We start from the raw sequence: 25,496 nt of genomic DNA on the forward strand, positions 1-25,496 counted from the left end.
TACACTCTAATTGTTGAGTGTATATTAACTAATCTTTCTTGAATATGCTGTATTTTGAGGATATATCTAAGACCCTCATAGACAAATGAAGACAGCAGGGTTGTATAGAAACTAATGTAATATTGGTCATCAACAGTAACTGAAAAATTTTAAAAAAACATTTAAAAAAGGTAAGTATGTCTTGAATTCATTATATAAATGTATTAATTTCTTAACTGTCCTTAATGAAAATGGGGAACAAAAAAGAAAGTATCTCCCATGATGACCAGGAAAGTGCACAAACACACTTCTGCTACATTCATTCCCAAGTACCACGAGCCCAGGAAAGTGACCTGTGAGGGCTGAGTCAGCCTCTTCTTCACAGAACAGCAAGTTCACTGAAGAGAATGAGAGACACAGAAACTGTGATGACTGAAGTGTGGTGAACTGGTGAACACTCTCTCAAATGAACATGAGCTTCTCTCTCAAGGAGAGTCAACGGGCAGTTGACACCTGACAGCACTTGTTGTCTGGATGGAATGCAAGCTCTCAGAGGAAAACCAGGATTCTGGCAAACGTGTGTCTCACCATGGCAGCCAGACAGCTTCCCAGAGCTGAAAACCATTTCCAGTAGGGTCTGCGGTAATGTTAACAAATGTCATTTTTGATGATGTGTCATTAAATGCAACAACACTGGGAAATCTATCACTTAGTGAAGTGATGCATAACTTTCAAATAATCCTGCATCAGTGCAAGAGCCACTGAAGTAATGTAACAGAATAGGAGATACTCAATGGATATTTTTCAGGTCCCACTGTGCAAAGAGCTTTTCAGGATCTACCACTTGTGTGGCTTTAGTGTATGATCAAAGATGAATATCCACACTTATCTGAAAAGGTAATTAAAAATGTTCCTCCTACATATTGTGTGAGGCTAAATGTGTTTATTCATACACTGCAAACAAAATAACATTAAATGCAGAATCAAATATGAAAATCCAGCAGACTTCTAATGATACAGACAAGCACTGAGACTTGCAGAAAAGTAAAACGTGAGCAGATCCACTCTTCTCACTACCTCGTCCATTTTGGGAATAGTTATTTTTCATAAAAATATTATTTCTCTTAACATGTCATTGGTTATTAAAATTTTTCCAAATGAATTAATTTTTTTCAAACTGCTTTATTCCATGTATGGTAGATATTGATAGCTATAACGCACACAAACAAAATCATTTTGGGATTCTCCATATTTTGTGAGACTGTATAGGTGTTCTGATACAAAATTTTTGAGAGTCTCTGAATAAAACAGCCCGTGGGCGGGGACTCAGGGAGACGGCAGGACAGAGTTCTCTGTGCAGGAGGAGGGTTGGGGCAGATTCCCGGGTCCCCAAGCCAGGTTCCCAGGGTATCAGCCTGAGAACCGAGTCTGGGGCGCGACTCTCGGTGTTGGGGTGTGCCCTTCTCTCCCCGGTTTCCCTTCTCCTTCTCAGGGGTCTTCTGCCTGGATACTCCTGACGTTCTGCTGAGATTCTGGTTTGTATGTCCCAACACCGCACCAGCCAATCGGCGTCACTGTGGTTTAGAGTATGAAGTCCTCACGTAGTACCTGAGTTCTTTCTCCCCAGACGCTCAAGGTCTGGGTGATGGAGTCCCTACTTCTGCTCCTGCTGCTTTTGGGGGTCCTGGCCCTGACGGAGACCTGGGCAGGTGAGTGAGGGGTCGGGAGGGGACAGCCTCTGCGGGGCAGGGGAGAGAGGGCCCAGCGAGGGCCCAATACCCGGGGACGAGGACGCGCATCTCTAGACCCCAGTCCCCGGACCCCGGCCTTCTTCCTCCCCTCCTCCCACCCCCATCCCCTCCTCTCAACCACCGAATCTTTTTCTGTTTCCCGGGACGTCTGCTGCTACCAGCCCCACCGCGTACTCAAGATGTGCGTCCTCCCTGTCCCCAGGCCCACACAACATGAGAATTTTCGGTACCTTCATGTCTGGACTCGGGAAGTCCCAGTACATCATTGTCGGCTATGTGGACGACACGGAGGTCCTGCAATTCGACAGCAATGCCTGGAACCCGAGGGCGCAGTCGCAGATGCCATGGGCAGAGCAGGAGGGTCCAGAGTTTTGGGAGGAGCTGACGCGGATCTGCAAGCACTGCACACAGTCTTCCCGAGCAAAGCTGAACAACCTGCGCGAGTACTACAACCAGAGCGAGGAAGGTGAGCCACACGCGCGCGGATCCAGGCAGGACCCCCACGCACACGGAGGGGCGGGAGTCTACTGAATCTACGGATCCGAACGTCCCCCCGGGGCTGCGGGGTCCACTCTGCACTCACTCCAGGAGCAGCCCGCGGGAACTCAACCCAGTGTTATTTTCATTCAGTTTACGTTTAATCCCCGCAGGATGGGTCTCCGCTGGTCGGGTGGGGAGACATCTGTCCCCCAGAGGGAAAAAGTGGACGCTGCTAACTTTAGGGTGCGGTCAGGATCTCACACCTATCAGGTTACTTATGGTTGTGTCGTGGGCTCGGACCAGCGCTTCCTCAGCGGGTACTGTCACTCCGCCTATGATGGCAACGAAATCTTCGCCCTAAAATTGGACCTGAGTTCCACGACTGAAGACAACAAGACCGTCCAGATTACCGTTCGGCGCGATTTGTTGCATCAAGATGATGTGGAGGGTTGGAGGGCCTATGTGGAGAACACGTGTGTGCACCGGATCCACCTGCTCCTGGAGAAAGGGAAGGAGACACTGCTCGGAGCAGGTACCAGGACAGGGCCTCCCTGAGGCGGGGATCTGTGGGCTGGGGCAGCTTCCTACAAGGAGAGGAGGCAAATGGGGAAGTGTCAGAATGTCTCTCCTTCTCGGGAGAGGGAAGAGTCCCCCAGGTTTCCTTATTCTGTGACTCACCCACAGGCCCAGCTTTCTCTAAAGGAAAATAAGGGACCCAGCCTCTCCCTGAAACACCCCACAGTTGTTCCCTCACACCCTGCAGCACCTGGTGCACTAGGACGCTCTCCCTGGTTCTCAGGCTGAGACCCTCTCTGGAGGCCTGACTCTGGCTTTTCTGAGTCATTAAGCCTCCACCTGAGGCTGTGTCTCCTCTTAGAGACCTGGACACTTTTACCATAGGTTCTCACGCTAATTCTGGAACTTTCCAAGAAATAGGAGAATATCCTAGATGCCTCTGTCCCTGCTAGTGTCTGAATGGTGCTCTCCCTTCCCCCACCCCTGCTTACCTGTCCACTCTCAGGGTGGTCACATGAGCACTGCTGGAGTGTCCCATGACCATGCAAAGTTTCTGAACTTTCTCACCCTCCCCTCAGACCCTCCAAAGGCACACATGACCCACCACCCCATCTCTGACCATGAGGTGACCCTGAAGTGCTGGGCCCTGGGCTTCTATCCTGCGGACATAACCCTGACCTGGCAGCGTGATGGGGAGGACCTGACCCAGGACATGGAGCTGGTGGAGACCAGGCCTGCAGGGGATGGAACCTTCCAGAAGTGGGCAGCTGTGGTCGTGCCCCCTGGAGAGGAGCAGAGATACACGTGCCATGTGCAGCACCAGGGGCTGCCTGAGCCCCTGACCCTGAGATGGGGTGAGGAGGGGGTGTGGGCACAGAGCCTCCCCTCAGGGTGTCCGAGTAGGTCAAGACTCAGGCCTAAGGTTGACCTCTCACCTTCCCCTCCAGATCCCCCTCCTCAGACCACCATCAGCATTGTGGGCATCACTGCTACCCTGGGTCTCCTTGGAGCTGTGGCCGCTGGAGCTGTGCTGTGGAGGAGGAAGAGCTCAGGTGGGCAAGGGATGGGGCTGAGTTTCCTGTCCCCCTGGGGGTCAAGCCCAGGTAGAAGTGTGCTCTGCCTTGTTATGGGCATCATGTCCACACATGGGTGCTTGTCCATCTGGGGCCTATTTCCTAACACTGACTCTTAGGTGAGGCCCATGGGAAAGTGAGGGACACATTTATCACCTGATGATTCTAGTGATGGGGACTGATTCCCAGCTGTCAGAGGTCAGAGGGGAAGGTCCTTGCTGAGGACAGACATCCAGACGGGCAGTTGGTAAAGTCCCCACACATGTACTCTCCCTGAATTTCCTCATCCTGCCCTGGGTGTTCAGTCAAGTTATGGAACCTTCCCTGTGCTTCAGGAGTGTGGGGCTCTTCTTTAGGGTCATGGGACCCAGCCTTCCCCCTGACTTCTCACAGAATGTTTTCTTCCCACAGGCAGAGACAGGAAGAGCTACACTCAGACTGCCTGTAAGTCTGGGTGTTGGGGAGGTGACATCTGGGACCCTAGGGAAGTGTGGGCTGGATCTGTGAAGGGGGCTCCCCTACCCTGTAACTCTGCTGTTGTGTCTTCCCCAGGCAGCGAGAGTTCCCAGGGCTCTGACCTGTCTCTCACAGCTCCTAAGGGTGAGACCCTGAAGGCCAAGAGTGGGAGGGTATTTGGACCGAGGGACACAGCTGGGTTTTTGGGACTCTCAGAGTGGGACATTCTGAGCATGTGGTGACTGTGGAGAATGTGACACTTCTGAGACTGACCTAAATTTGTTCACAATAACTTTGTTTCCAGGGTGACAGAGCTTCTTTCTACAGGAGTTGGTGCTAAAACAGTCATTGCAGCCTCCCCTTGGGACTTTAAGGATCCCTGTCTGCTGTTTCTGCAACCAGCCTCTGAATATTATATAAATATATAAATAAATCAAAAGTAATGTAGATTAAAAGCTCCAAGGTGTATTGTTTCTGGTAGGTATTATTCTCTCTATACCTTTACCCTGTTTGTTAAGCCGTTCAAAGCCACTTTACATTCATGAACTTACCAGGAGGTGTGGGGACAACCCAGGAGGGACAGACTGTGTGCCAGAGGCCAAGGGGATGGCGTGGCTCCCCAGTGATGTTCCCTGTAAACACTTGTACTCCGCGTGCAATTACGAGTTTCTCCCCGCACATCCAAATATACCTTTTGGAACCTCTGGCTGCAGCTGGTTTAGTCCCCTGATTGTAACCGAGTACTGATTTGTAGCCTGGGAATCACCAAAGTTTGTGAGCCCCCCTCTTGTAGACCTCAGTGGTGTCCATGTTGGGTTAGAGAGCTGACCAATCCAAAGTTGAGGAACACCTGGTTAAAGCAGGAATTGTTCCCATGTCCATGATGCTTAATCCAGTACGGAAACTGTTCTTATTCCAAGGATGCTGAGTCCCGGAAGGTCATGGCCAAGGAGATGAAGTCCTTAGTGGCTTCCTCTGAGAGTTCTTCCCCAAGAGAAAGCCCTCGGGACCCAGGGTCAGTCTGGCTGCTGGGCTGAGAACAAAATCAGGAGACAAGAGACCAGCGAGGCAGGAGAGAAAGGTGTGGGGAAGCTCCCAGGGTTCCAGGCTGCAGGTGCTGGGTGTTCTGATGGGGCTGTGAGTGGTGGAAACAGTGGGAAGGGACTGGACACTGGATGCATTTGGAAGATGGATTTCACAGCATTTCCTAAGGATTCAATCTGGGGTGTGGGAAAGGAGTCAAGAAGGGCACCCCATGTTTGTACTGTGCCAGCAGAAAGGTGGGGTTTTATCAGCAGAGAGGGGGAAGACTCTGGCAGGAGTATGTTTGGGAGAGGGGTGGGTTTTTCAATAGTTCAGCTGAAGAGAAGGTCAAAGTGAGATGTGTGTTAGAAACACCAGTGAGGTGTCAGGTTGGACAGATGAGTGTGGGAACCTTGAGGAGAAATGTCTGGGCTGGAGACATGGGTGTGGAGGTGATGCTACAAGAATGATATTAGCATTCTATCATGGCGTAGCTCAGTGGATTGAGCGCGGGCTGGGAACCAAAGTGTCCCAGGTTCGATTCCCAGCCAGGGTACATTCCTGGGTTGCAGGCCATAACCCCCAGCAACCGCACATTGGTGTTTCTCTCTCTCTCTCTCTCTCTCTCCCTCCCCCCCTCCCTTCCTTCTCTCTCTAAAAATAAATAAATAAAATCTTTAAAAAAAAAGAATGGTATTAAATCTGTGAGTATGGATGAGGCCCCCAAGGGAGCAAGGACTGTGAAAGAAGAAAGGACAAAGACTGGACACTGTACCTCCCTGTTTGGACAGTGGTGACATTCACCTTGGTTTGTCTTCCAGGTTGGTGACAGCCAAGTCTGCCTGTCATACACTCACCATTTGGTGTTTGTCATTCATTAGGAATTTACAGGAAGATATTCTGAGATTGTCCTGCTGTGTTCTTCACCACTTCTATGCTCACCCTCTTTAGCTTCTATTATTATTTCCACCCAAGTCAATGAAAATATGATAATTGTCCTCTATTAACTCTCACCATTGATTAGTAGGGTCTAAGCAAAATACAGCTTAAGAAGTATAATCAATAATATTGTTGTGACTATGTATGGTGTCAGATGGCTACTAAATTTATTGGGGACATTACTTAATGAGCAGTATAAATGTTTAATCACTGTACTTTTTAGCTGAAACTAATAAATATTATATGTCAACTCATTTGAAAAATAAAAAGTTATTCAAAGTTTTAAAAAATGTTAACTTGGACTTCTTGCCCAGCATCTGGTAGAAGTTTGGAGGAGAAATTTGAGTATTTTGTGACAAGCCCAAGAGCAATCCTGGTCTCAGACAGATTCGGATCCACACAAGTCAGTGATGAGTTGGGCCCAGGTTGGGGAAAGGACTTAAATCCACACGTAAATGTTTTCTGTTTCTGGGAAAGGAAAGGTGGTTCGTATGTTGTCATATGGTATGAAAGGTGCAGCATTTTCCCTACCATGGGGAAAAGTCAAGCGGAAGATTGAGAAAGTGGCTCTCAGTTCTACATCATGAAAATATCCAAATGCTCCCTCTCTGAAATTATTCCCCTGATTGATTTCTGGCACAAATAAGAGAACCCAAAATTTCTACTTTAAACATAAAAAGATTTCTATGTGGGATATTGGGGGCTCATCTTATTTCAGGAAAAGCCACAGAACAGACCTGAGGCCATGAGCAGTGAGAGCTGTGGGACCAGAACCCACAGGGAGACCAGCCCCGGGTCACAGGGATGACAGTATGAGGGACTTGGGGACGGGGTTCTGAGAAGAGAAGGAGCTGAAGGAAAGGGCCCAGCAGGAAACATTGTGATGGGAGGTCCTGGTGCAGGTGTCCCTATACCCCTGTGACAACGTGACCCTAAGTCAGCTCCACCCAGGGAACAGGGGACACTTTCTCTGTCTTCTGCCCACATGCTCCGGAGGGCATCTCAGTCATTGCCATCTCTATCCGTGGTCACCAGACCTGCCTGAGGGTGTCATCTTGTTGTCATGTCCTTTGTCACATTCACTGTCCTCAAGGTCTGGCCCAGCGTCTCCATGGTGCTTCACCTGCACAGACACCACCAGAGGCCGCAGCACATTCACACCCCTGCAGCTACCACCAATGTCCTCCAGACACCAAGCCACCCACACTGTTCTGATGCTGGTGGACACCTGTGTCACCTGATACATGCTAGAATCGGTTTTCTCTTTCTTCATCACTGTGTGAGTGGGTCCCCATCTCTGGTGGGTGCAGGCCTCCCCTAGTTGGCTTCCTATGCTCCTGCTCTTCATCTCTCACTGCAGATGCTCAGGGATCCGAGAGCTCCTGGGGTCATGAGCTGTTGGAAGTGACTCTTGACAATCTAATCTGTGGATGTCAGTGTTTATAATATTCCTAATTACACTGTTTAATGATCCTTCAATGAATGCAAGAGTTGTACATGAAATCCACAGTGAAGTCTATTTTTAAATTATAATATAGCTGACACACAACCTCATGTAAGTGTAAGTTGCCCAGCGTGTTTATTTGATGCACTTACATTCACTCATGTGCCACCTAACGGTGGTGATCCACCCTGAGAAACATGTGGTTGTGGTATGCTATGGTTGAGTGAATAGGCACACATGCACTCACACCTGGATGGTCCCCCTACTGCTCACCTGGACTGCAGGTCTCAGCCTGTTGCTTCTGGGCTGCAAGTCTACACAGCACATTATGCACAGAACAATTTGTACAATAAGTCAACACAGGAGAAAATGACATCAAGAGATCCTGTAAACACACATGTGAGGCTGCTGTAGCCTCAACAAAGCTATTGTTCTGCAGAAAGCCTTAAAAAAACCTGTCACCCAAGGCTATGTTAACTGATTTGAGAGAGAGAGAGAGAGAGAGTGTGTGTGTGTGTGTGTGTGTGTGAGAGAGAGAGAGAGAGAGAGAGAGAGAGAGTCATTGATCAGTTCCCCACCATAGGCACTGTGACCAGGCATCAAACCCATAACATTTTGGTACTTGTCATGACCCTCTAACCAACTGAACCACCTGGACAAGACAGGCATAAATTCTTTCATGGGGTACTCTGTTTAGAATTTTGATAATCTTTATTGAGATATTGTTTTCTGATTGTTGAGTTGAAGGTTCTTATGTATATTCTAAAAGAATTGAATTGCAAACATTTTCTCCACGTCTGTGGCCTGAGCTCTTTTCATGGACATAACGGCAACAGCAATGCATAGGCAGAGTTTCTTCAGAGGAGGAATCAGAAGTGACTCACTGAGATGGTTCCCTGGGAGAGGACTTAGGTGACTGAAGGAGCAGGGGGACAATGTGACTCACTTAATTTTGTATATTCTTGAGTGTCTTTTGAAACCTCCCCTGTGCATGAATAATATTTTCAAAGAACAAGTCACATAAAATCCCTTCACTTATAAAACTCCTGATGGATCATCCTCACATCATGATTTAAGATCCAGATTCTGATCCTCTTCTCTAGGACCAACTGTTTGCCTTAGAAATCCCATTCCTGAAAATCTTGGCTGAACTCTATGGACAAATCCTCCCATGGAAAACAGCTAAACATGCCATGTGTAATAAAAAGAAACAACTTCTTAAAAACAACAGAGCATTGAGGATATACAAATGACCATGCCCCAGAAGAAGGGAAAGACCCAGCTTGGCCTCCACAGAGGGCAGCGCCCTGAGTGAGGAGTGGGGAGGGTGTGCAAGTTCATTGCCCAGAGCTCAGACATGGAGCCCAGCACTGTCATCCCTGAGCTGAGCTCTTGACTTTCCTCCCTGTCTGCCTTCCCTTTTATACCTGTCAATGATGTTTTCTAAATTAATTATGTGTGTAGAGATAATATGCCATTCATATAATGAATGCATATTCACTATAAAAATTATAAAATGTTATGTTACAAATTACAAATAAAGTTACAAAAAACAAATATTACTAAACTAAAGGAGTTCATTCACTGGTGCAAATTAAAGCCTGATCAAACACAAACAACTGTTTCAGCAAAGAAAGTAAAGGTTTAGGGGTACTTCTGGCCAATATGGAAGTGTAGGTAGACACACTGTGCTTCCTCACACAACCAAAAGAAGGACAACAACAAATTTAGAAACAAAAAAAAAAAAACAACCAGAATTGAAAGAAAATTGAACCATATGGAAGTTCGACAACCAAGCAGTTAAAGAAGAAACATTCATCCAGATGTGTAGGAGAGATGAACACAGGCAGTGGGGCAGAGAGGACAGAGGCAAATCAGTGACTGCTGGACCCAGCGAGGTGGTGGCTGGCAGAGAGGGCAGTCCCACATTTGTGTGCAGATAAACCAGGAGGAACAACCAGGGAGTGAGACAGACTGCACAACCCTAGTTTCCAGCACAGTAAATAAAGCCTCAAAGCCTCTGACTGAAAACACCTGTGGGGTTGAAGCAGCAGTGGGAGAAACTCCCAGTCTCACAGGAGAGTTTTTTGGGGAGACCCACAGGGTTCTAGGATGTACAGAAACCCACCCACCTGGGAATCAGCACCAGAAGGACCCAATTTGATTGTGGGTAGCTTGGGAAGTGACTGAAAATCAGCAGAGAGTGGAGCAAGCAGCGTTGTTCCCTCTCAGAATCCTCCCCCACATAGAGCTTCACAACCCAGCAATGTTGTTTGCCCCGCCCGGGTAAACACCTAAAGCTCTGCCCCTTACTATGTAACAGGTGCACTGAGACAAAAGAAAATGGCCCCAATGAAAGAAAAGATCAAAGCTCCAGAAAACATACAACTAAACAATGAAGAGATAGCCAACCTATCAGGCACACAGTTCAAAACACTGGTAATCAGGATGCTGACAGAACTAGTTGAATATGGTTGCAAATTAGAGGGGAAAATGAAGGCTATGCTAAGTGAAATAAAGGAAAATGTACAGGGAACCAACAGTGACAGGAAGGAAACCGGGACTTGAATCAATGGTGTGGACCAAAAGGAAAAAAGAAATATTCAACCAGAAAAGAATGAAGAACCAAGAATTCAAAAAAATGAGGAGAGGCTTAGGAACCTCCAGGACATCTTTAAACGTTCCAACATCCAAATCATAGGGGTGCCAGAAGGAGAAGAGGAAGACCAAAAAAGTGAAAACTTATTTGAACAAATAATGAAGGAGAATTCCCCAATCTGGCAAAAGAAAGAGAGTTCCAGGAAGTCCAAGAAACTCAGAGAGCCTCAAAGAAATTGGACCCAAGGAGGAACACACCAAGGCACATCATAGTTATCTTAACCAAGATTAAAGATAAGAAGAGAATCTTAAAAGCAACAAGAGAAAAGGAGACAGTCACCTACAAAGGAGTTCCCATCAGACTGTCAGCTGATTTATCAAACCTTACAGGCAGGAAGGGGCTGGAAAAAAGTATTCCAAGTCATGAAAGGCAAGGACCTACATCCAAGATTACTCTATCCAGCAAAGCTTTCATTTACAATGCAAGGGCAGATAAAGTGCTTCTCAAATAAGGTCAAGTTAAAGGAGTTCATCATCACCAAGTTCTTATTTTATTAAATGTTAAAGGGACTTATCTAAGAAAAAGAAGATAAAAAATATGAACAGTAAAATGACAACAAACTCATAGTTATTAACAACCGAACCTAAAACAAAAACAAACTAAGGAAACAAGTAGAACAGGAAGAGAACCACAGAAATGGAGATCACATGGAGATTATCAGCAGGGAGTGGGAGGAGGAGAATGGGGGAAAGGGAACAGAGAATAAGTAGCATAAATGGTAGGTAGAACATAAACAGGGGGAGGTTAAGAATAGTATGGGAACTGTACAAGCCAAGAACTTATATGTATGACCCACGGACATGAACTAAAGGGGGGGAATGCAGGTGGAAGTGGGTGTGCATGGCAGAGGGGAATAAAGTGGGGGATGGGACAACTCTAATAGCATAATCAATAAAATATATTGAAAAGTAAAGAATATGGGAAGCCCTGCTGGTGTGGCTCAGTGGACTGAGCACCAGCCTGCAAAGAATTTGGGGAACTGTTAGGTTTGCTTTTGGCTTATAGCCTTTTGGGGGACAAAGGAAGTGCTGGGTCTAGTGGGAAAGGAGGGCACTGAGCTTAGGTGCTCTGAGGCCCCCCAAGGCTGGAATACTGTAAATGAAGACCTGGTCCTTCCAGCATTAATTATTGGGTCACTCACCAAGGCACCATGTGAAAGGCCCCTGTCTGCTCAGTTACAGGACAATGATCAAAACCAGGAAATTGACATTAGTACAATGCTATTAACCAACTAGAGACCTTATTCTAATTTCACCAGTTAATTTTTCTTCATAATTGTGTTCTTCTCCCTCTGTGTTGTGACTTTACCCTCATCCCTTCTGCCTTCCTCGCTCTGGGCCGCTGGTGTGTGCACCGCTTCCCAGCTCTGCTCAGCAGCTTCCTTTCCCAGGGCTCTCTACTGTGGGTCCCTTCCAGCTCCACCCAGACTTCCTCTCCTTCCTCAGCCTCCTCCTGTCTCTCAGTCAAAAATATGATAACTACATTCTGCATTGTCACAGGGGAGCAGGGGGTTGGGGAACTGTGTGCAAAAGGTAAAGGGATTGAGAAGTGCAGATTGGCAGTTACAAACAGTCATGGGAGTGAAGTCCAGCATAGGAAATATAGTCAATAATAGTGTGGTAACTACGTGTGGTGTCTGTTGGATATTGGAAATATCAGGGGAAATACTTTGTAAAGTATATGATTGTCCAACCACTATGCTATATACCTGAAATTAATACAAAACAATATTGTCAACTGTAGTTGAAAAAAATAAAAAAGGGAGTAAATGTTTAGCCCTGGCTGATGTGGCTCTGTTGGTTCGAGCATCATCCCGTAACCAAAAGGTTGTAAGTAGATACCTGTACAAACCACACACCCATGTTGTGCATATGATCCCCAGTCTGGGTGCCTATGGAAGGAAATCAGTTGATGTTTCTCTCTCACATCAATGTGTCCCTATCTTCCTTCCTTTCTCTCTGTAAGCAATGAAAAGATAATATCCTCAAGTGAGTATGGAAAAAATAAAAGGAAATAAAAGTTAATTTAAGGAAGTGGCACCAAACCCAGAGTCACAGGTGAGTTGTAACTCTGAGGCCTGGCTCCCCAGTGGCTTCTAGGGGATGGTTGTATGGGGGACTGAGGGACTTAGGCTCAGGTCTCCAGTGATTGGTCAGCACTAGGGTACAGGGTGGTTGGTCATTGCATCTGGTCCAATGACAGCCACGGCATCGATCTGTCAGGTTTCACATGTCCATTCAACTGCTCTCCCCAGAGTCTGAATATCATGAGTACATACTTGAACACATCCAATTTCCAACCACCTTCATCTCTGCAGACAACTGTCCACTGCCCTCGGTCCTGCCACAGAGGAACTGGGTCCCGGCACACCTGGAGCTGGGAAGACATCCTGGATGTCCTTTACCTTGTCTTGGGCAGCCCTGGCCTCTCCTGTTCTGGCTCCCCTGTTGCCTGAATCCCACATGTTCCTCTTTGTTGGTTTACTTCCTCATTTTCCCACTTTACTTGGTAGTATTTTCCAAAGAAATAATGTGAAAATTTAACTATGAAAACCCTAAACACATGCAGAAACTGTAGACTACTGTAGCCCTTATTCACATCCTGACTTGATACAGAACTCTGTTGGAAATATTTTTTTCTTCAGAAACTGGAAGGCGTTGTAACAAGATCTTCTAGTCTCCTGGCCCATATTTGCTGCCTCTTGAAATTTTCATGGTCTTGCCCCACCCCGCTTTCTGAACTCACACCATAATGTGTCCCGGTGTGGGTCTGTTTTTATCTGCTATAGTGAGAATTTGATTAGGTCATTCAAAATGTAAATTTTTACCTGCAAACTTTGAGAACTACTCTTAGAAAATGTTAAAATCATTTCCTCCTCATCATAAATTCATTTTTATATTTTCATACTATCTTTCAACTGCCATTATTAACTTCTTGAAATCTCATGATTGGCAGACTAATAGGTCTTTTCTCAAGTTCACACGCATTTTTCAATTTGTATGACTCAGTAGGAGTACAATTTGAAACTTTTAGGTCACCTACTGATTATTCATTTTTATGATGATATTTTTAATTTCCAAGAGATCTTTCCTGCTCTATGATTGTGTATAATTGTTCTCTTTCAGAGACCTTTTTATGCTTTTCAGAGAAGATGGAGACCAGTGGAAGGGGATCATAGGTCTCCTAAATATCTGCTTCTGTGATATCAGAAGCCTTTCCCTCACAGCAATGGGTCATGATTACATTTCTCTGTGTCATTTCTGCCAATGGACCATCTCCCCCACAACAGTGCCACAGTCACAGATCCAGGGTCCTACTCTGGTTCTCCATTCTGACTCCAGACTTTAACTAATCCTGACACAGTGGATGCCTTGAAACCCATACTGGATGATGAACTTGACTGTGGTCTGGATGGCTAAAGTACACTGCTTCTTGATGTTCTCCTGAGCTCTGAGCCAAGTAGCCTGCTATCACAGAACATTCTGGAACATGGCAAAAGTTTACTTGCATGGCATGCAGAGTCATAGCAAGACAGCATAGTAAGCTAGGAAAAGTCCTAGGCAAGAAGAATGGGGAAACTGAGGCAAGAAAATTAACCAAAGCCAAATGGTCTGAAAAAATTACAGCCCACTGGTTGAATCACAAGACCTTATCTCCCCTAACCAAGGACACTTGAAAACAAAGGGTTTGTACCTCTCCACCCAAATCAGAGAATATATTGCTTAAATCACCCTGGTCAGGGGAGAATAAAGAAGAGAGACCTAACTAATGCCACTTGTACCAGATGAACCCATGGACAGAAGAAGTCAGGAGATAAAATAACAAAAGAAAAAAAGAAAAAAGAAAAACCATTAGAGCCAGACAGACCTAAGAAAAAATTAAAACAGTGGAGCTGACCAGAGGATAATCTCCAAGCCCCCATGTGCCCATTTTGATGCATCAATGTATTAAAAACACCCCTGGAAAGCTGATGAATGTTCTGCTGAAACCCTCCCCTAAGATTCTCACCCAGAGGAGAGAGACAAAAACCCTCCAGGCAGAGACCTGAAGCAGCTTGTTCTAGAACACACCCACACCCCCATGTCCAACATGAATTTCTTTCTGTCTTTCTGAGCTCTAAGGTGTCCTTGAGATTATCGGCCAGGCGAGCAGAGGGTAGAGGCAGCTGATCTCGGGCTTATCCCCCATCTTGACTTTAAGGTCCCCTTTTTCCCTGATCTCCAGTGAGCTGATAGTTGCCTACCCCCTTGGCTCACTTCTGTCTCTGGGAGTTTTACTTCCCAGTGAGCTGACAGCAGCCCAGTCTTGACTCACTCCTTTCCTGTAACATTTCCAGGAACCAGAGCAGCCTCACCTAGGCTCTCTCCAGTTACTTCTTCTACCCTAAGCCTTTCCTTAGTGTCACTGTCCCAACTTTGATAAACATACTTTCAAAATCCCCTGACTCAGGCTATGAAATCTTATCCAGAAGAAGTCAAGCACCCACACACCACACACCACAGGCTGTTCTGAGGCAGAACCGCTCAGGCCCAGGCCTGTCTGGTGACACCAGCTGCCAAGAGACCCAGTCAAAGTGAGTCATCGAGGTCCCCAGAGAAAACACCATGTGTTCACCGCAGCCCCACCATCCCTGATCCTCTCTGTCTCCTTTCTGTTGTCCCCTACAAGGATCCCATATCGAGTACTTCATGGGTTTGCTCTGAAGATACACATGACCCTCTGCATAGATCAATGGTGTCACTGCCTGAGACACATAAGTGTTCTTCTGTCCATAGTTACCATCATTCTGTTGATTGGAGCAGATACATTCCATCCTTTTGCTTTTGTAAAAGCACAAGAAACATCCTTCAATATACATACACGAGGACATGTGTGATTATCTTGTTAGGATAAATTCCTAGAAGAATAATTTCTGGACCAAAATGTAAAAACACATTTAAATTGCTGAGACCTTTCATAAAAGCATCCTTCAGGATTTTTGGCCCCATTCTCAACCCCTTCAACCTTCACAACAGGATGTGTTCCCCATTTTCTGGCTGATGGGCTCTTCATTTTCATTCATCTTTGCCAAACTGATAGATTTTATTTTTTATTCTTATTTTTCTTAATCCACATTCTCATTTTTGTTTACATGTATTTATTACAAATATAGCTGTTTAACATTTGCATTTCTTCTTTTCCAAATTGTTTTCTACTATTCTTTAATTGGGACTAGGTTATAACTATTTTTAAATACGGAACTTAAGAAGGAAGGAAAAGCAACCCCAACATTGGAACTGGTCTGGCGCTCAGAGCGAGACCCAGTGTTGCCTGGAGCCGGCCTGGTGCTCACTGCTGAGCCGGGTTATTCTCCGGTGGGAAACACGTGGCCTCACAAAACATCAGCATCAGACAAGGACATCCCGAGACATCAGTGACATGAAACTCACACCACACTGCTGGTTGTCTCAGCACAGACAGAAAGGAGACACAGTGCAGCTCACACACCACCAAGCAGCTCCTGGGCCGGCTAACAGAAGGGAAGGCAGCATCTTTCCTGTCACACCTCACCCTCGCTCCAGTCTGCTGAGTCCGTAGATATTTCCTGAGATGCCCAATCACAGGCTTGCCCCCACATCCTAATGACGCCAATCTAGAGGGGCCCCTGCGCCCACAGATCCTCCCAAGGTTCCCAACAAGAGCCCACGTCCTGGGCACGTGCTGTCTCACCTGGTCCCTCAAAGCTGCCCACGCCCCTAGGTGTGCACTCCCCCTCGTGCCCTCCCTCTCGAAGCAGCTATGCACGCAGCCCTCTGTCTGCCCGCTGTGCTCCTCCAGGTCTTTGGCGGAAAAACACTGACAGTCATTACCTTCCTCTGCCAACATTTTTATGCGTCTTTGCGTTCGGTTATGGGCATGAGTTTATGTCACTGGAGCGTGTGGTTGACATAGAAGAGTTTTGTGTTTTCCTTTATGGTTTTATTCCTTTCGGTCTTGCTTAGAGAAACTGTCATTTCGTAATTGTAAAAACTTCATATATGTTTTCAGCTAAGGGAAAAGGGTCCAAGGGTGAAGGAAAACACACGTCACCCTTGGAGGAAATATTGGGAAAAGCTATAGATGGGGAATTCTAAGGTGGAATACCAGAGTTTACATCTCGAACTTTAAAAGTTTATAATTATGTACAGGTCCTACTGGAATTTGATATATGTTGTGTTCAATAAATATTTTCTGTTGAAGTAAAGACATATGGCTGCCTATGTTCACCAGGTTCACAAAAATGACACCAAGGGTCTCAAAGTGATGTGCAAAAGGACCACCTCCAGTGACAAGCATTTTTGACCATTTACAACCTTCAGGTGTTACATCATATTTTAATTAATGTCTGCACACTGTACTTTTTTATTATTTTAATCATTGCTGAAGTACAGTTTTCTCCCTACACTGTACTTCTTTTTTTAATCATTGTTCAAGTACTGTTTTCCCTTTTATTCCCAATCCAGCCCAACCCTCCCCTCTTGCCTCCCATTACCACCCTCCCCCTAGTTTTTGTCCATGTGTCCTTTAAATTGTTCCTGTAAAACCTTCCCATTTTCTCCTGAAATTTCCTCTTCTCTCCCCTCTGGTCACTGTCAGCCTGTCCTCTATTTCAGTGTCTTTGCTTATATTTTGCTTGTTTCTTTGTTTTGTGGTTTAGGTTCCTGTTAAAGGTGAGATCATATAGTATTTGTCTTTCACTGCCTGGCTTGTTTCGCTTAGCATAATGCTTTCCAGCTCCATCCATGCTGTTGCAAAGGGTAGGAGCTCCTTTTTTCTTTCTGCTGCATAGAATTCCATTGTGTAAATGTACCACAGTTTTTTGATCCATTCATTTACTGATGGGCATCTAGGTTGCTTCCAGCACCTAGCTATTGTAAATTGTGCTGCTATGAACATTGGGGTGCATAGGTTCTTTTGGATTGGTGTTTTAGTGTTCTTAGGATAGAGTCCCAGCAGTGGAATTGCTGGGTCAAAAGGCAGCTCCATTTTTAGTTTTCTGAGGAAGTTCCATACTGCTTTCCATAGTGGTTGTACCAGTCTGCAGTCCCACCAACAGTGCACTAGGGACCCCTTTTCTCCACAACCTCTCCAACACTTATTGTTTGTTGCTTTGTTTATGATGGCCATTCTGACTGGTGTGAAGTGGTATCTCATTGTGGTTTTAATTTGCATCTCTCTGATAGCTAGCGATATTGAACATCGTTTCATGTGTCTTTGGATTTTCTGTATGTCCTCCTTGGAGAAGTGTCTGTTCAAGTCCTTTGCCCATTTTTTAATTGGCTTGCTTGTCTTCTTAGAGTGGAGTCGTCTGAGTTCTTTATATATTTTGGAGATTAAACCCTTGTCTGAGGTACCATTGGCAAACATGTTTTCCCATACAGTTGGTTCTCTTTTAATTTTGATACTGTTTTCTTTAGCTGTGCAGAAGCTTTTTATTTTGATGAGGTCCAGTTTGTTTATTCTTTCCTTTATGTCCCTTGCTCTAGGGGACATGTCAGTAAAAAAGTCTCTGCGTGAAATATCTGAGATTTTCCTACCTACGTTCTCCTCTAGGACTTTAATGGTGTCACATTTTATATTTAAGTCTTTTATCCACCTTGAATTTATTTTTGTATAAGGTGTAAGTTGGTGCTCGAGTTTCATTTTTTTTGCATGTGGGTGTCCAGTTCTCCCAACACCATTTGTTGAAGAAGCTATTTTTACTCCATTTTATATTGCTGCTCCCTTTGTCAAATATTAATTGACCATAGAGACTTGGGTTTATTTCTGGGCTCTCTGTTCTGTTCCATTTGTCCATGTGCCTGTTTTTATGCCAGTACCAGGCTGTTTTGATTACAGTGGCCTTGTAGTATAGTTTAGTGTCAGGTATTGTGATCCCTCCTACTTTACTCTTCTTTCTCAAAATTGCAGCAGCTATTTGGGGTCGTCTATGATTCCATATCAATTTTTGAAGTGTTTGTTCTATGTCTGTGAAATAAGCCATTGGTACTTTAATAGGAATTGCATTGAATTTGTAAATTGCTTTGGGTAGTATGGACATTCTGATGATATTAATTTTTCCAGTCCATGAACACGGTATATGTTTCCATTTGTTTGTGTCTTCCTTGATTTCTTTCCTCAGTGTTGTGTAGTTTTCTGAATACAGGTCTTTTACCTCTTTGGTTAGGTTTATTCCTAGATATTTTCTTTTTCTTTTTGCTAATTCAAATGGGATTTTTCCTTGATTTCTGCTTCTGCTGTTTCATTGGTGGTGTACAGAAATGCCTTTGACTTCTGGATATTGACTTTGTATCCCGCTGTTTTGCCAAATTCATTTATTAGGTCAATCAGCTTTTTGCCCAGGTCTATAGGATTTTCTATGTACATTATCATGTCATCTGCAAACAGTGACAGTTTTGTTTCCTCCTTTCTGATTTGGATACCTTTTATTTCTTTTTCTTGTCTGACCACTGTGACTAAAACTTCCAGTACTATATTGAATGCAAGTGGTGAAAGTGGACAGCCTTGTCTTGCTCCTGATCTTAGTGGAAAAGATTTTAATTTTTGCCCATTGAGTATAATTTTGGCTGTAGGTCTCCTGTATATGGCCTTTATTATGTTGCGGAATGCTCCCTCTATTCCCACTTTGCTGAGTGCTTTTATCATAAATGGGTGCTATACCTTATCAAATGCTTTTTCTGCATCTTTTGATATGATCATGTGGTTTCTGTCTTTGCTTTTGTTTGTGTGAGGTATTACATTTACGGATTTGTGAATATTGTACCATCCTTGCATCCCTGGAATGAATCCCACTTGATCATGGAGTATGATCTTTTTAATGTATTTTTGGATGCAGTTTGTTAGTATTTTGTTGAGGATTTTAGCGTCAATGTTCACCAGTGATATTGGCCTGAAGTTTTCTTTCTTTGTTGTGTCTTTATCTGGTTTTGGAATTAGGATGATGTTGGCCTCATCAAAAGAGTTTGGGAGTCTCCCATCTTTTTGGATTTTTTGGAATAGTCTGTGAAGGATAGGTGTTAGCTCTTCCTTAAATGCTTTGTAGAACTCTCCTGTGAAACCATCTGGTCCAGGGCTTTTGTGTGTTGGGAGTTTTTTTTATTAGTGCTTCAATTTCTTTTGCTGCTATTGGTTTGTTCAGGCTTTCTGCTTCTTTTTCATTGAGTTTTGCAAGATTATATTTTTCTAGAAATTTGTCCATTTCACCTAGGTTTTCAAATTTCTTGGCATACAGTTCTTTGTAGTAATTTCTTACAATCCTTTGTATTTCTGTGGTCTCTGTTGTAATCTCTCCTCTTTCATTTCTGATTGTGTTTATTTGGGTCTTCTCTCTTTTTTTCTTGATGAGTCTGCTTAAAGGCTTATCGATTTTGTTTGTCTTTTCAAAGAACCAGCTCTTGGGTTCATTGATCCTTAGAATTGTGCTTTTAGTCTCTATGTTATTTAATTCTGCTCTGATCTTGGTTACTTCCTTCCTTCTGCTTGCTCTGGGCTGTCTTTGTTGTTGTTCCTTGAGTTCTTGTAGATGTAGGGTTAGGTTGTTTGTTTGAAATGTTTCTAACTTTTTTAGGTGGGCCTGTATCGCTAAGAACTTCCCTCTCAGGACTGCCTTGGCTGTGTCCCATAAGTTTTGGGTTGTTGTGAGTTCATTTTCATTTGTTTCCAGAAACCTTTTGATTTCTTCCCTAATATCATTCTTGACCCATTCATTGTTTAATAGCGTGCTATTCAATCTCTATGATTTTGAGTGTTTTGGTTTTTTTTTCCTTGGGGTTGGTTTCTAGCTTCAGTCCCTTGTGATCCGAGAAAATGCTTGGTATAATTTCAATTTTCTTGAAATTCTTGAGGCTTGTTTTCTGTCCTATCATGTGGTCAGTCTTTGAAAATGTTCCATGTACATTTGAAAAGAATGTGTATTTAGCTTCTTTGGGATGGAGGGCCCTGTATATATCAGTAAAGTCCATTTCCTCAAGGGTATTGTTCAATGCCACAATATCTTTGTTGATATTTTGTTTGGAAGATCTGTTCATTTTTGACAGTGGGCTGTTAAAATCCCCCACTATAATTGTGTTGCTGTCCATATCTTCTTGAAGTCCTCTAAGATTTTCTTTATGTATTTGGGTGCTCCTATGTTGGGTGCATATATATTTACAATATTTACGTCTTCTTGGTGGATTCTGCCCTTGAGTATTATGAAGTGACCTTTTGGGTCTCTCTTTATGGCCCTTTTTTGGAAGTCTATTTTGTCTGATATGAGTATTGCTACCCCGGCTTTTTTTCCCTGTCCTTTGCTTGGAAGATTTGTTTCCAGCCCTTCGCTTTCAGCCTGTGCAGGTCTTTTATCCTGAGGTGGGTCTCTTGTAGGCAGCATATGTGTGGCTCATTTTTTCTTATCCATTCAGCTATTCTATGTCTTTTGATTGGAGCATTTAATCCATTTACATTTAAGGTTATTACTGATAGGTACTTACTCATTGCCATTTATGTACCTACCTATGTTCCTCCCTCTCTCTCTCTCTCTCTCTCTTCCTTTCCTTAAAGAAGCAGTCCCTTTAGCATCTCTTGCAGAGCTGGTTTGGTGGAGGTATATTCTTTTAGACTTCGTTTGTCTGGGAAGTTTCTTATTTGGCCTTCTATCTCGATTGAGAGCCTTGCTGGGTAAACTAGCCTTGGTTGCAGACCTCTGGTTCTCATTACTTGGAATATTTCTTGCCATTCTCTTCTGGCTTGGAGTGTTTCCATTGAGAAGTCAGCTGCTAGCCTTATTGGGGCTCCCTTGTATGTTACTTCCTGTTTCTCCCTTGCTGCCTTTAAGATTCTCTCTTTGTCTTGGAATTTTGCCATTTTAATTATGATGTGTCTTGACATGGGCCTCTTTGGGTTCCTCTTGATTGGGACTCTCTGTGTTTCCTGGATTTGTGTGACTTTTTCTCTCATCAAATTAGGAAAGTTTTCCTTCATTGTTTTTTCAAATAGGTTTTCTATCCCTTGCTCTTCTTCTCCTTCTGGTATCCCTATTATACGGATATTATTATGTTTCATATTTTCTTGCATTTCTCTTAATCCCTCTTCATTCTTTCTGAGTCTCTTTTCCTTTTCTTGCTCTTTCTGGGCGCTGTTTTCTACTTGGTCCTCTAGCTCGCTAATCTGATCTTCTGCTTCATTAATCCTGCTTTTCATTCCTTCTGCTGTGTTCCTCAGTTCAGAAATGGCATTCTTCACTTCCTCTTGGCCCTTGTTGAGAGTTTCTATTTCCTTTTTCATGTTATATAGTTTGCAGTGAGATTGTTGTAGCTTCCCTGTAGTTTCTGGTAGCTCATTGTGAGTTTATTGAGCTTCCTGATAATTATTTCTTTGAACTCAATATCTGACAGTTGAGTTGCCTCTATTTCATTTAGCATTTTTTCTGAGGCTTCCTCCTTTCCCTTCAATTGGGGATTGTTTCTTTGTTTTCTCATTGTTCATGGGATTCTTCTTGACAGCCTCTGTTTCTTAAATTGATATGTTCTGGTTCCCAGCGATTATGGTGTGAACTTCTGTGGTAGAATACCTGTGAGATTCAGCGGTGCAGTCTCCTTCATGTATCCTGGTGTTCAGAACTTCCCACTATTCTTTTTTGTGATCAATTGGAGGAGTAAGGCAAAATGGTTTAAGACAGCAAGACAGTATACTATGATGTTTACATTAGCAGCCAGTAGAGAAGAGATCGTATATCCTTTGGCTACTTATAGTGTTAACCATGATCCTCCACCCCAGTATCCACGTTTTAGAAAGGATGGAAAGAAGATAAAACTCTTATAGGGGATGAAAAGATTGTTAGCTGGATTTAGAAAGCTGTGAGGCTGTGGGAGGTCAGATTCTGAGGTAGGGTTGTAATAAAGATTAGTAAATAGGAGTAGTGTGTAAAAGAATAGAGACATCCCCCACAATAACATAGTTCAGGAAATTGCAAAGTGGGCTGAGATCAGGTAGGGGTGTTGAGTAGTATTTACAATTGTATGAACTAGGTCTTATTTACAGTAATATTAAAGTAACAATCTTGTGGCAGAATCTATGAGATCTAGATAACAAGAATAAGGAGTGTAGAACCTTGAGAGGTGTACTAATGGAACACAGATGAAGGATAGTAAATTATCAACACAGTGTGACTGAGATAATGCGGGGAACCTATCAAATGACACTATAACCAACCAAGCAAAGAAGATTATACAGAAAGAAAAAGAATATGAAAATACTAGTAAAATAAAAAATGTCGGAAAAGTGAGAAAAAGATAATACAAATTTGCAGTAACTTGCAAGCTCAAAAAAAAGGGAAAAAAAGCAGAAGATGTAATGCAGGAGAGATAAATTTGGAGTGGAAGGAATAATACTAGGATGAATGGAAGAGAAACATAGGGGATTGAGAGATATAAAAATAAGAAGAATTGAAAAATAAAAAGTCACTTAAAACACAAGATAAAATCAATCAACCAGCAACAGCCAACAAAACAAAACAAAACAACCTCTTGGTGGTTTCTAACTGGCCAGACCAGTTTTTCTGGTCTTGCTGGCTTCAGCAGGCTGAGGGGTGTTTAAAATGCTTATTGCTCTTCCCAGTCAAATCTCAGTAAGTCTCTCAGGCACTATCCCCAGGGCCAGCAGGGCGCTCTCCCCATAGCCAATCTGACTTTCCCCTACAGGACCCTGGGCCCTCCCAAGCACGCTCTCCGGAGCTCACTGCCACAGTCTCCTGAGCTCCGGGGCCCAGCAGGGCTCCTGCATCTTTTTTATTTCAAGATGCAAGCTCCGGGGATGCAAGGAGATGTGCCCTTCCCCCATATTCCACCACAGGGACCGCTATGTTCTCAGGAAGCAGCCGTAACTTTTCTGGATTCACAGTGCAATCTCTGAGGATCATAAAAGTGTGTGCCCATCCACCAAATTTTTGAGTTTCGGGCTCTAGGAATGCTCTAAGCACCGTGTCCCTTCCAGGTTCACAGCGCGAGAGTTGGGATTCCCGAGGGGGCGTGTGCCTCCACAGTTCACCACTGCAGGCTCCAGAAACCCAAGAACGCAGGCACCCTTTCCTTGATCCGGGCTGCAAGGTCTGGGTTTTCCACCTATCCACACTCCCACCGGGCTGGGGGTGCCGGTACACTCCCAGGCCACCCCTGGTCATGCCAGCTGGAGGCACTCACTTCTCCCAGGGCTATGGGTGGGTGCTCACAGCGCCTGGGTGATTGTCTCTCAGTCCAACTGCCCTCTCTGTGCCTTCAAGCCACAAGGTCTCCCCTGGTGTTGCTAAACCCCCATAGTCTGGGGAGGGAGCAGCGACTTCACTCTCCTGGGTGCCCTGAGGCAGACCTGGAAGCACCGGGCCTGGGGTCTGCAACCCCTCTGGTCCCAGCGCTGATCCCTGGGTCCCTGTTGTCCTGAAGCAGTCTCCTTAACGTCTGATTTTTCAATGACTGCTATAATTTTTGATGTCCTATTTTCAAAAATGTTTCGGTAACCTAGGCCACTTGCTCTGTTCCTCCACCAATCCGTGAGTTTCCCTCCTCTTCACAGAAGCTGAGAATCACGCTGCCTAGAGCAAAGTCGCCATCTTCCCCAACCCCCATCCCTACACTGTACTTCTTAACTCCATAGTAAGTAATCTTTCTTAGGCCTGCTGTTTTCTGAGGATGTATCTAAACCTTCACAGATGAATGAAAACCTGGACTTCCATGTAATGACAGTTTTAATGTACATCAATCTATGAGTCACATGGTGTCTTCTGGCGGACCAAGACAGAAAACTAATGACATTCTAGAGATGCACTGTCTGGTATGAAAGCTACAAGGCACTTATGGCTTTTAAATGAAAAGTTCGACTGCTCCACACACAGGTTGCACTTCAAGTGCTCAACAGCTACCTGCAGCCAATGGCCACAGTGTTGGACATGCAGACACAGAACAATCCCTTGTTCCAGAACATTCTATTGGACAGAACCAAGCTTCATGTTCTCTGGGCCTCCAGTCACAGCACCAGACCCATGAAAAATGAAAGGGACAACATAATTTCCCTGACAAATGACACCAGATTCCTGCTGGGATGTGAATACATGTGAAGCTGCTGTATAACAAATACAACCAGGTTCCTAAGGGTCTGGTGACTTCAGACACACACTGTTCCCAGTTCCAAAGGGGAAGGCCTTTCCTCCCAGGTGCTTTCCCAGACTGAGGACACTCTCTGAAATCTCAGTTCCAGGGCGTGAGCTTTCTTCTAGAAGAATACAGGGAAAATGCTTTCAGCAGAGTGTGGGGAGGCAGGGATCCCACCTCAGGAAGAGGGGTTCCAGGAACTGAGGAGGGCACAAAGGCCAGGGCCAGTGGGGAGACTCCCCCTGGTTTAGCCAGAACAACCATTCTCAATGTGTGCTCTGTGGAACCCTTGAACTTTCTAAGAGCCTTCCATGGGATCTATGAAGTCAAAGCTATTTTCATTGGTTAAAGACATCCTTTGCCTTTTCACTGTGCCCACATTTGCACTGAGGTAAACTTAGCAAGAATGGAGGTTGGGACACCCAACTGCTACAGCAGGCATTCTTCACCACCACCCCTCACAGACTAGAAAACAAACTGGTGTCATTTTAATGACATGGTTGAAGGATTGAAAATTATTTTATGTTTTTAAGATTTTATTTTTTACTTTTAGAGAAAGGGGAAAGGAGGGGGACAGAGTGGGAGACAAATGTTGTGTGAGAGAAACAGTTGCCTCTCACATGAGCCCACCTGAAAATCTGGTCCACAACCTAAGCATGTGCCCTAAAAATTGAACTGATAACCTTTTGGTTCACAGGCTGCCATTCAATCCACTGAGCCACACCAGCCAGGGATGAAAATTATTATCTTTACTAAATGAGCATCTTTAAATCAACATTTTCAAACTATCTTGACCTCCAGTTGACATGGCTGTGTAGGTAAATACAATATTCTCATTGTCTCATGACCACATCAAAATTACAATGATACTACAAACAACCATCTTTTAAAATCACTTGAAATATAGCTGAACAGAAGCCCTCAACTAGGGAATTAAAGAAGCCACATCAATACTGGTAGTAGGCATAGAGACGTTAAAGGGACTGGTCCCACACCCATGTGTGGCAGATAAAAATCAGGAAGGCTATCTCGACTGTA

At 44.4% G+C, this 25,496-nt stretch overlaps 1 protein-coding gene across 1 annotated transcript in view; it reads left to right on the forward strand.

Annotated features, from left to right (window-relative positions):
- The first annotated feature begins 1,349 nt into the window (after positions 1–1,349).
- Positions 1,350–25,496, forward strand: part of LOC114510749 (patr class I histocompatibility antigen, A-2 alpha chain-like) — a 512,772-nt gene continuing 488,625 nt past the window's right edge. The window contains exons 1-7 of the mRNA XM_028529251.2: positions 1,350–1,688; positions 1,933–2,196; positions 2,464–2,742; positions 3,305–3,580; positions 3,674–3,778; positions 4,211–4,243; positions 4,352–4,399. Of these exons, the coding sequence (XP_028385052.2) occupies positions 1,625–1,688; positions 1,933–2,196; positions 2,464–2,742; positions 3,305–3,580; positions 3,674–3,778; positions 4,211–4,243; positions 4,352–4,399 (1,069 nt within the window). The 5' untranslated portion in view covers positions 1,350–1,624. The remainder of the gene's footprint in view (positions 1,689–1,932; positions 2,197–2,463; positions 2,743–3,304; positions 3,581–3,673; positions 3,779–4,210; positions 4,244–4,351; positions 4,400–25,496) is intronic.

The sequence above is a fragment of the Phyllostomus discolor genome, chromosome 12, assembly GCF_004126475.2.
Source record: "Phyllostomus discolor isolate MPI-MPIP mPhyDis1 chromosome 12, mPhyDis1.pri.v3, whole genome shotgun sequence".
Lineage (NCBI taxonomy): Eukaryota > Metazoa > Chordata > Mammalia > Chiroptera > Phyllostomidae > Phyllostomus > Phyllostomus discolor.